Here is an 11,629-nt window from a genome sequence, read left to right on the forward strand (position 1 = left end):
CTTGGAACATTTTGTCCTCTTTTTATTGCTTCCTCTTTTTTTTTCATTTATTTTTCTTCTTTTTTTTTCTCTTTTTTTTTTTTTTTTGATATGCATAAAGGAGGTAGTGCACATGGTTAAAGTGTTAGATACATGAACAAGTGCCCAACTATATTCACATTTTCACATAAGAATATAAAATACCCAATTTCCCAAACATGTATTCCCCAATTCAATTTCTCCACACTTAATTCATGTATACCTCACTAGTCTAAGCTAATCAAGGATTCAAATTAGGGACATATATTATTTTCCGCTTAGAGTTAGTGATGTGCTAATATAAAGAATAAATGGGGTAAAATAGGCTCAACATGGGGTTGCAAAGGGTAATGATAGGGTAAGGCCATACGGATATGTGAGCTAAGTGAAACAAGGCCTCAATCACATAAGTGTATGCATACATCAAACCATGGAAATATAGAATCAAGCAAGATATAGATCACAATTTTAGAGAGAACAACAAACACCAATAAAGCATTGGTTGATAAAATGTAACCAACCAAATAGGTTCAAAGTCTCACTGATTTTGTATGTTCGAGCTCTAAAACCATGTTCCAAATTAAAAATCTTCAAACAAGTTTAACAAAAAATTTAATTCAAATTAGTGAAATGCTATAAAATAGTGTCTTGAAAAGGAATTTATCACTTCAACCAAGTAGTACATAAATGCAAGCAACTACTACTCATGCAAGTTATCCTATCTAACAAAAGAAAAAAAATAAAATATTGGTGTTGAGAGAGAGTTGTTACCTTTGGAAGTCAGTTACCGACATTCCCACACTTAAGGCTTGGCACGGTCCTCCGTGCCATCAGTGATGAGCAAAGTGGGGTTGGGAGCATCACTTCCACTGTCCGGCTCGTCATGGCTCTCCATGCTGTCATGTGAAGTGGAGTCTGGGGTATCGGTCTCTTCCGGAGGTAGGTGAGTACTAACAGCGAGCTCCTTCAAGTAGTTGTATCGGCGCTTGTTGCGACGCTCGATTTGCTCAATCCGTCGGCCTTGCCGGTCTAACCTCTCAAGGATCTCAAGTAGCAAATGATTGGTGGGTGGTTTTAGAGCAAAAGATGAAGGGCGTCAAAGGACGGGCCTTCATTCTGGCTCACGGAAGGTGCTGAAGGTCTGATATACTTCCCATTTGGGACAAATTCATCATCCCTAGGAATCATGGCCTTCGTATCCCCAGCCCGATGGGAGACTCCCACTGCAGATACCAAATCTGTAACCAATGCGAGAAAAGGCAGGTTGCCCGTGATCTGCACTCGTTCCATAGCCTGTTGGATGAGTCGTGGCAAGTTGAGAGGTTGCTCTGTTAGAATGCACCAAATGAGAACGGTCATGTCAGCAGTGAAAGTGGACTCATGAGTGCTCAGAAAGATGTAGTGGGACATGATCTGTGCCAACACGTGAGCCTCCAAGGTGAGTGCTTGGACAGAGATACTCTTGGGGCGAGTCTGGTGTTGCCCATATATCCAATTGGTGTCAGGTTGGGTGATGACTCTAAGGACGCTATCCCAGTCAAATTGGTATGTCTGGCGCTCAAGCTGGGCCTCTTGATAGGCATCCAACCCCTCCGGGCTAGGTAAGAGATCAAGTACTCTCTGAATGGCACCTTCAGAGACAGGGACTTACTTTTGGCGAACATAGACAGATTGCAGGGTAGGTAAGTGATAGTTGGAGTAGAATTCAACTACCCAAGAGAGATTAGCCTCTCACGGCTGCCTCCTTAAGAATCCCCACTGTCGGCTTTCAATGCGGGACACCACAAAGTCGATGAAGTACACTGGAAGAATGAGGAGGTGCTCATTATGGTAGTTTTTCTCTGCTAAGACGGGGAACATCCGCTCACAATAACAGTTAGTGAACCGTGCGGAGTCCCGTGCAGGAAATGCCTTCTCCGCTTCATCAACCCGGATGGTCCTCTTCACCCGCTTAGAATGTGGCTTAACCCTTGTGGATAGTTGCACCTTAGCCGGTGCTCTTTTAGTTCCCATCTTTGCCGATGTCTTATCAGAAGCCTTCTCTTTTCCTCTCTTGGTGGCCATCTTGAAGAAGGAAGAAAGAGAAGGAATGTCAAATATAGATAGGTAAAAACTGGAAGGAATAAAGTCCAAGTGATAATAAATTCCAAATAAAAAGATAGTATCTTAAATAGATGATAGCTACAACATGCAAGTAAGACATCAAGTAAAATCATGAAGGCATATCATAACAACTAGATGCAAGAGGGATAAAAGCATGCAAGTAACAAGCATGAGAAGAATAGCTCAAGCATCAATATCAACAATGATAATCACTTACAATAAAATAATGAGAACTTTAGAATGACAATTAATGAATACTAAACTCAATACACATGGATTGCAAGGGTTGTGAAAAAGAGGCATTGAGGAGCAAGAATAATTTAGAAAATAAATCCAAATAGCATGAGAGCTTTTTCACAAATACTTGGTGTACAAAGTAAAAATAGGAAGTAAGGTAATTAATCCAAGTGTATATGAGACCCAAAATAAGATGTCAATTGTCAAAACACACCTCACAACACAAACAAGCTATGGAATAGCAACATAATCACCCAAATAAAATTCCAACACCAACATAAAAATGAAAGAGAAAAGAATAAAAAAGAAATTATAATTAACAAAGCTAATATGCAATTAAAAATAAATAAAATAGTCAAGTGCAAGAAATAAAAGAAGAATGAAAGAGTAGAAGAGAGGAAGAAAAGAAACCTAAAAAAAGATGAAAATAGGGAGATAAATGGGAGTAAGAATGAGAGAAGATGAGTAGGAAGAGAAGAGGAAAAGGAAAGGAAATTGTGGTTGCCGGAGGTGGTTGCCGGAGGTAGTCCGCCGGTGGTGGTGAAAAAAGAGGAGAAGAGGGAAGTAAGAAGGAAGAAAAAGGAAGAATGAAGAAGAAAGAATGAGAATTAAGATTAGAGAAAAAAGAGAAGAATGAAAGAAAAGAGGTCTAGGTCGCGCGCTGAGTTAAGTGATGCGGCGCTTATGACGCGTGCACGTCGCCCGCGTGTACGCATGGGTAAGCAGAAATCCAAGCAACGCGTAAGCGTCGGTCACGCGTACGCGTGACCACTCGTCATGCCAGACGCACGATTCCAGCATCATACCCACACAACTCTCTGTTCAATGTACCAAATTACGCCGATTCTCATTCCACACGTACACGTCGCCGACGTACACGCGTGGAACCACAAAATTGCTAATGACGCATACGCGTAGACTACACGTACGCATGGGGTGGTTTGTGCGCCAGGCACCCCACCTGCACAGTTCCAGCGTAACTCTCTGTTCAGAATATTAGAGAGCGAACTTCCACATGACGCGTGCGCGTCATTGACGCTTACGTGTCAGATGCACTTTTTTTCTGAATAAAATGGAAATATGCTTAAGTAAAAATTAATCAAAGACAAAGAACGAAATAAATAGAAGCACATAAATAAAATAGAATTATAAAAAGGAAGATCATACCATGGTGGGTTGCCTCTCACCTAGCACTTTTCTTTAACGTCCTTAAGTTGGACAGTCCATAAGCTCAGTCCTCTTCCCTTGCTGGATCCTTCAAGAGGAAGATCTCCAGGTCCTTGTTGTTCTTCAGCTTCACACCATGATACAGCTTCAAATGGTGGCCATTGACTTTGAAGAATGTGGGGCTTGAGGGGTGACTTAGGTGGACAACTCCGTATGGTTCCACCTTCTCCACCACGTAAGGTCCATCCCACCTTGACCTCAGCTTGCCTGGCATTAACCTCAACCTTGAGTTGTAGAGAAAGACTTGATCCCCAGCTCTAAGCTCTCTTCTCTTGATGTTCTTGTCATGGACCACCTTCACCTTTTCTTTGTTGAGCCTTGAGTTTTCATACGCTTCTAGTCGAAGGCACTCTAATTCCTCCAGTTGTAATTTTCTTTCAATCCCGGCTCCTCCAAATCCTGAGTTGTATTCCTTTACAGCCCAGTAAGCTTTGTGTTCCACCTCTACCGGAAAGTGGCAAGCCTTTTCATAGACTAGATGGAACGAACTCATGCCGATGGGTGTTTTATATGCAATCCGATAAGCCCATAGCGCATCTCCAAGTCTAAAGCTCCAGTCTCTTCTATGAGGTTTGACAATCTTCTCCATTATGCGCTTGATCTCTCTATTAGATACCTCAGCTTGCCCATTGGTTTGGGGATGGTAAGCCGTCGCCACCTTGTAAATGATGCCATGTTTCTTCAGCAAACCTGTCATTCTTCTGTTACAAAAATGAGAGCCTTGATCACTCACGATTGGTCGTGGTGATCCAAAGCGACAAATAATATTATTCATAACAAAAGAAACAACAACGTTAGCATCATCAGTACGGGTAAGAATTGCTTCCACCCATTTAGAAACATAGTCAACAGCTAACAAAATGTATAAGAAACCATTCGAGTTTGGAAATGGACCCATGAAGTCAATACCCAAAACATAAAAAATTTCACAAAACAACATTAGTTGTTGGGGCATCTCATCCCTCTTGGATACATTTCCAAACCTTTGGCATTGGTGGCAAGAGTCACAGAAAATATTAGCATCCTTAAAAAGTGTGGGCCACCAAAATCCGCAGTCTAAAATTTTTCTAGTAGTTCTTTGAGGACCAAAATGTCCACCACTCTCAGAAGAGTGGCAGGCCTCTAAAATTGACTAGATTTCGGATTGTGGCATACACCTTCTAATTATTTGGTCAGCACCACAACTCCATAAATATGGGTCATCCCATATGTAATACTTGGACTTGGTTTTAAGCTTGTCCTTTTGATGCTTAGAAAAATTAGGAGGAAAGGTACGACTAACCAAATAATTAGCTATGGGTGCATACCAAGGAACCACCTCAGATATTGCTTGCAAGCTATCAAGTGGAAAAGCATCATTGATAGGAGTAGAGTCATTTTTATTATGTTTTAGGCGACTCAAGTGGTCCGCCACCAAATTCTGGGAACCACTCCTATCTTTGATTTCTAAGTCAAACTCTTGCAATAACAATATCCAACGGATTAACCTTGGTTTAGACTTTTTCTTAGCTAACAAATATTTCAAAGCCGTATGGTCTGAATATACTACCACTTTGGTTCTAAGTAAATAAGCTTGGAATTTATCCAAAGCAAAAATAATAGCTAAAGTTTTTTTTCAGTGGTAGTATAATTAGACTGGGCACCATCTAAAGTCTTAGAAGCATAAGCAATAATATAAGGGTCCTTACCTTCGCGCTGAGCCAACGCCGCTCCTACCGCATAGTTTGATGCGTCGCACATGATCTCGAACGACCTACTCCAGTCAGGCCCTCTCACAATACGAGCTTGGGTCAAGGCAATCTTCAGCTTGTCAAATGCTTCCATGCAGTCTTCATTCAAGTCAAACTCTACGTCATTCTGCAGTAGACGGCACAGGGGCAGTGCAACCTTACTGAAGTCCTTGATAAAATGCCGGTAGAAACCTGCATGACCAAGAAAAGAACGGACTTCCCTCACAGAGGAGGGGTAAGGTAAACCAGAAGTAACATCTACCTTTGCAGGATCAACAGATATACCATTATTAGAAACAACATGGCCTAGAACAATACCTTGCTTTACCATAAAATGACATTTTTCAAAATTAAGCACAAGGTTTAAACTAGTACATCTTTCTAATACTCTAGCAAGACTATCCAAAGAAAGGTCAAAGGAATCACCATAGACAGTAAAGTCATCCATAAATACTTCCATACAATGCTCGAGAAGATCTGAGAAGATACTCAGCATGCACCTTTGAAACGTAGCCGGTGCATTACATAAACCAAAAGGCATTCTTTTATACGCATACGTTCCAAAGGGGCATTGATAAACCCCAATTTCGTAGTCTATCTTGTGCTTAATTTGGGAGATTTTATCACCTTTTCCCACATTTATTCAATGAAATTATTGTTTAGCAATTCTCCCTTGATTTGTGCTTAAATGTGAAAACATGTTTTTTAGGCCTTAAAATAGCTAAATTCAATTCACTTTAATTTCATTCGATGCCTTGATATGTTTGTTGAGTGATTTTAGGTTCATAAGGCAAGTATTGAATGGAAGAAGTGAGGAGAAAAGCATGCAAAGTGGGAGAACTCATGAAGAAATGAAGGAACCGTAAAGTTGTCAAGCCTGACCTTTTCGCACTCAATCGACCATAACTTGAGCTACAGAGGTCCAAATGAGGCGGTTCTAGTTGCGTTAGAAAGCTAACATCCGGAGCTTTGAAATGATATAAAATTTGTCATATTTTGCTTCGTGTTTAGGGGCGCGCACGTGCCATGTATGCGTGCACGCTGATGCTGCTCGTGGCCCACTAAAGTGAAATCGTGGCCAGCGATTTCTGAAACACTTTGGGCCCAATACAACTCATTTCTAATGCTATTTCATGCAAAATTCAAGCTTGGGAAAGGGGGAGCAATTATTTGTAGCAAGAGCATCATGTAGGTTAGTTTCTAGAGAGAGAAGCTCCCTCTTCTCTCTAGAATTAGGTTAGGTTAATTTCTCCTAGATCTAGGTTCAATCTCATCTTTTCATCTTGTTTTCTTTATGATTTCTTGCTTCTACACTTTCATTCTCTTAGTTTATGATGTTAATTTCCCTTTTATGCTCTCTTTTATGTTTATGAACAATTGTTGGATCTTATTTTTCTTTAATGCAGTTTTATGTTTCTATGCTCTTCTATGTTTATCTTCATTGTTATTGTTGATTTCTTGCTTGTGATAGTTATAGGTTTTGCTAATTCTTGCATTTGATGATGTTTACTTTTCTTGCACTCTAGGTGTTTTTTAAAATGCTTTCACTAGTTTTTGAGTAGTTTTCTTCACTCTTGGCCTAGGCTAAGGGAATCCGGTGACCTTGAGTCATTGGGTCTCAATGATTTGGTGATTTGAGAACCCTTGGTGATCAATTTGATACCCATTGATACTAACCCACTACTAATCTAATTAGTAGATATGTTGGGACTTATGAGTTGATGTAATCAAAGCCATTTGACGTACTTCAAGTCTAGGAGTAGATATTACGTACTTAAGGCTTTTGGAAGTAGACTTAATAAGCTTGGTTCCTCATAATTATCAATATTTGATTTGTAGACAAGGATGGTGATTTCAATTACCTATGTCTAGCCAAGAGTACTTTTCCTTTATTTTAGTAGTTCTTATCATTTTACTTTCTTGCCATTTAATTTTCCTTGCCATTTATTTTCTTGCAAAAATATAAAATCAAACCCCCTTGTTCATCATAGCCAATAATTGAGCACTTCATTGCAATTCCTTGTGAGATGACCCGGAGTCTAAATACTTCGATTAATTTTCATTGGGGTTTCTACTTGTGACAAAACCATATTTTAATTTGATGTGAGAGTTGTTTGTTGGTTTGGAGCTATGCTTACAACGAAGTAATTTCTTTCTTTAAGAAGAAAATCTAGACCGACAACAATTTTTGTATCAGGCATATAAAAGTAGTTTTTTCCTGATCTTCTGGAGCAATATGGATTTGAAAATAACCAGTATGACCATCTAGAAAATAATAGTGCAATTTACCTAACAGGCGATCAAGCATTTGATCGATGAGAAGGTAATGGGTAGTGATCCTTGCGAGTGGCCAGGTTCAAGCACCTGTAGTCAATGCACACCCTCCAGAAATTTTGCACCCTTGTAACCATGAGTTTTCCATTCTCATTCTTCACTGTTGTGACGCCAAACTTCTTCGGAACCACCTGTACTAGGCTAACCCATTCACTATCCGAGATTGGATAGATGACAACCGCCTTTGAGGTTGACAGATAGGCCTCGCTCCCTCCTCTAGAAAAATGCGGTGCTCACTGACTTGAGAGCTTATACCTACTATGTCCGCCAAACTTCACACAATAGCTTCCTTATTTCTTCTCAGCACACTAAGCAGACGCTCCTCTTGTTAGGAAGTAAGTTCCTTTGCAATGATAACTGGAAGTTGTTGATTATCTTCAAGATAAGCATACTTTAGGTGAGGTGGAAGAGGCTTCAACTCCATTTTCAGCTCATGGCTTGGCACTTGATCATCTGGAACCACTGGAGGTGGCAAGGTGTCTTCAGTATATTCAGAGGCTTCCCCACACTTGCACCTTGAACCATGTTCTTCTCATTAACTGCTTCTTGGTGAACTTCAGCCACAGTCTCATCAATAATGTCACACTAGAAGATAAAGTGGTCTTCCGATGGGTGCTTCATAGCTTCATCAAGGTTGAAGCTCACTGCCCTTCCATCAATCTCAAACGAATATGTACCTGAGAAGGCATCCAATTTAAACCGCGAAGTCTTCAAAAATGGTCTTCCAAGCAAGATGGATAAAGGTCTTCCTGAGTCATTTGGGGGCATCCCTAGAATGTAGAAGTCAATAGGAAAAGTTAACCCCTTAATGCTCACCAAGACATCTTTCGCAATGTCAAACACTGAAATTATGCTCTTATCTGCCAAAACAAAACATGCTACCGACCTTTTCAAGGATGGAAGCCTCAGAGTATCATATACAGACAATGGCATAATACTAACACATGCACCTAAATCACACATGCAGTCAACAAACTGTACACCCCCTATAGTACAAGTAACCATACACAGACCGGGATCACCACATTTCTCCAGTATAGCACCCATAAGAGCAGAAATTGAGCTACTCAAAGGAATAGTTTCCAAAATCATGGATCTTTTCCTTATTCATGCACAAATCCTTTAGAAACTTAGCATACTTAGGAACCTGGTGAATAGCATCAAAAAGCAGAATAGTTACCTCAACCTTTTTGAAGATCTCCACCATTTTGGGATCTAGCTCCACTTGCTTTTTAGTCCTCCTAGCAAGGTGTGGAAAAGGGATGGGAATGGCCTCTTTCACAACATCGTCTTCCTTAGATACTCCATTCCTTAGTTGAGCAACTTCTTCTTCAACCGCATCTTGTACCTCATCCTCTTCTTCAACATCTTCTACCTCAACAACATCTTCATTTTGAATATCTTCTTTTGAGCTTGGCTCCTCGGAACTCCTCTCTTGCAATGTAGTGCCGGACCTCAAAGTAATGGCATTAATTCCACCCTTGGGGTTAGGTAAAAGTTGAAAGGGAAGTGCACTAGAGCTTGAAGGTTGATTATTGGAGGTAGAGGGTGGGTCCATACGGGATAGAAGAGCTTGGATGGTAGAGGTAAGACCGGTGATGCTAGAGGTAACTGTGGCTTGAAGCTCTTTTTGTCCTTTCATAAGAGAGCGTCATCTCATCATTGGAGGAAGAATGAGGGTAGGTAATTTGGGGGGCTTGTGGTTGATTGTGTTGAGGTGCTTGGGCTTGCCTTTGGTGAGGTGGTTGGTATTGTAACACCCTAACTACCAAAGCTCACGCTTCCGGCTGCGCGACTCTGATAGCTCGGACATTACGACGACACTTATATTATTTAATACTAGAATATGAGCCTGTTTAAAACTTTAAACCGCAATACCGTTCCCAAAAATACTTTCGTTCGATAACGTACATCCACAAATACCATACAACTTACAAAAGCTCATAAAGAGTACATCCATATATATATACACATATATGTATAAATAATATTACAAGCATTAGACAATACAATTCCTATCCCTCTTACAGAATATCTCAAGATAAAGGCGAGGGTACAAATAATAGTCTAAAGCAATACAGAGCATTTCAACCACAACTAAATAAACTCTTCGTGACTTCTGCGCCCATATCCTGAAAGGGGAAAAATGTAGGGGGTGAGAACATCATCCTCGAAAGGGTTCTCAGTAGAGGGTTTTTAGGAATTACTGTAATAGGATACGTGAAGATAAACCATACCAGTGATTAATAACCGTCTTATACCTCTTTTCAAAAACAACGGTTTACATTAAAAGTAAAGTCGGAAATCTTTTCTGAAAGAGAAATCATTCAATTCTCAAAAACTCAAAAGCCTTTCAAAACGGTTTATCTATGCTGAAATACAATAGCCTTTCATATATTTCCAAGCCATAACCACAATAGCGAAACCAACCATCGATCCATCTCAATTCAACCACGGCCCTAGGCCCAAACAATCCAACCAACAACCAATCACCACAATCCAACAGAGTCCCAGATGCAAACACAGATAGGAAGTTCAAGCACAAACAAACAGTTATTACAAGTAGAACAGTTAGCAATTAATCACATAGGCAAACCAAGTATAATATGCACCCCCAACCAATGTCACACAAATGCATATGATGCATGCCTGTCCCTAGTGGCTGATGATATCATCTGTCGGTTATAGAGCCAACCCGACAAGTCCTGGTAGCTAACCATTGGACTGTCCCTCTGTCGTGCATCCCCAACTCGAGTTATACTCATCATAAACTTGATCAAAATCATGATCCATATCCATCACCCTCACTGGTGAATATTTATCCATCACCATCACTGGTGAATATTTATGGGGGCGAGCTCATCCGGGCCTTTCACAGTGCCCGGCCACACTTACGACATTGGGTTAACAGAGCTTCGAGTCTCAACCTGGAGCACATGGTGGCTAGCCATTGCTACTACCCAGGGAAACCCTCATCTCCAATAGTGGAAGTGCAACATCACAACTTATCAATATCTCAGCATAAATGCTTTCATTCTCAATCATGGATCAACATCCATCTCAGCCATTTGGCTCACGGTTCAATCCAGAACCAGCCAATATTCATATCATTCAAGGCCATTCCGGCTCACAGTTCAATCCAGAACCATTCAATATGTATAATCATACACAGCCATTTCGGCTCACAACAAAACAGCACTTCCACATTCAAAATCATCAAGTTCATGAAACCGGCATTTAAGCCATAAATCATTTTCTCAATTCATTTCACTTCGAAATCAAGTTTCAACTCTTTTCAGAATTTGCTTTAAAGATCTCATTTCTCAAATCATTTCGGCTCATAAGCCACTTTTTCTCAAGGTAAATTCCCCTTTTAAAAATAATGCCACTCTCGACATCCTCTTTCCAAAACTTCCATAATCATGGCAAGTTAAAAGCCTCTTTGAGATATTCAAAATCACCCATCCAACAATGGGATTTCATAACAAAAGTTTCTCGGCAGAGTCCCAAGTCTTTAGGGGAGAATAACATAACTCATTTCGCCAAATTCATTTAAAATCATTAAAACATTGGCTTTCTGATTTGAGTAAGCAAATAGGATCTAGGCCAAACCGAGTCATGTAATCATTTACTTCTTTCAAAGCCATTTCTTTTACTTAGGCAAAACCAACTTCAACCCCCATGATAAATTCTAGAACGTTTCAACTGTTCAAAATTGTTTTAGTCTTGCAAGAATTCAGAATTCAAAGAGTACTTAAAACCTTTCTCAAAACATTTCAAAATGAAACTTGTCAATAGACCTTCAGGTTCTTTCAAAGTCATTGAAACTTCTTTAATTGAAACCCCCAAGTCAAATTCAAAGGCATAAACCCTTTTCACATCCAAACAGCTTTAAAACACAAGTTTCATCTAAATAACTTTCTCCTGAAAGAGATACAATGCCTTTCTTAAGAAGCAAGACTAAATCACAATTTTCTCTT

General features: G+C 40.0%; 2 protein-coding genes across 2 annotated transcripts; both read right to left on the reverse strand.

Annotated features, from left to right (window-relative positions):
• Positions 1-3,589: 3,589 nt before the first annotated feature.
• Positions 3,590-4,282, reverse strand: LOC107611440 (uncharacterized). The gene has a single exon (XM_016313364.2). It carries the CDS (start codon positions 4,280-4,282, stop codon positions 3,590-3,592), a length of 693 nt encoding a protein of 230 aa, XP_016168850.2.
• Positions 4,283-8,234: 3,952 nt separating this feature from the next.
• LOC148549777 (uncharacterized) lies at positions 8,235-8,741 on the reverse strand. Its single transcript, XM_088495780.1, has one exon. It carries the CDS (start codon positions 8,739-8,741, stop codon positions 8,235-8,237), a length of 507 nt encoding a protein of 168 aa, XP_088351906.1.
• Between the last annotated feature and the right edge of the window lie 2,888 nt (positions 8,742-11,629).

The sequence above is a fragment of the Arachis ipaensis genome, chromosome B8 (assembly GCF_059453495.1).
Source record: "Arachis ipaensis isolate K30076 ecotype BB chromosome B8, ASM5945349v1, whole genome shotgun sequence".
Taxonomy (NCBI): domain Eukaryota; kingdom Viridiplantae; phylum Streptophyta; class Magnoliopsida; order Fabales; family Fabaceae; genus Arachis; species Arachis ipaensis.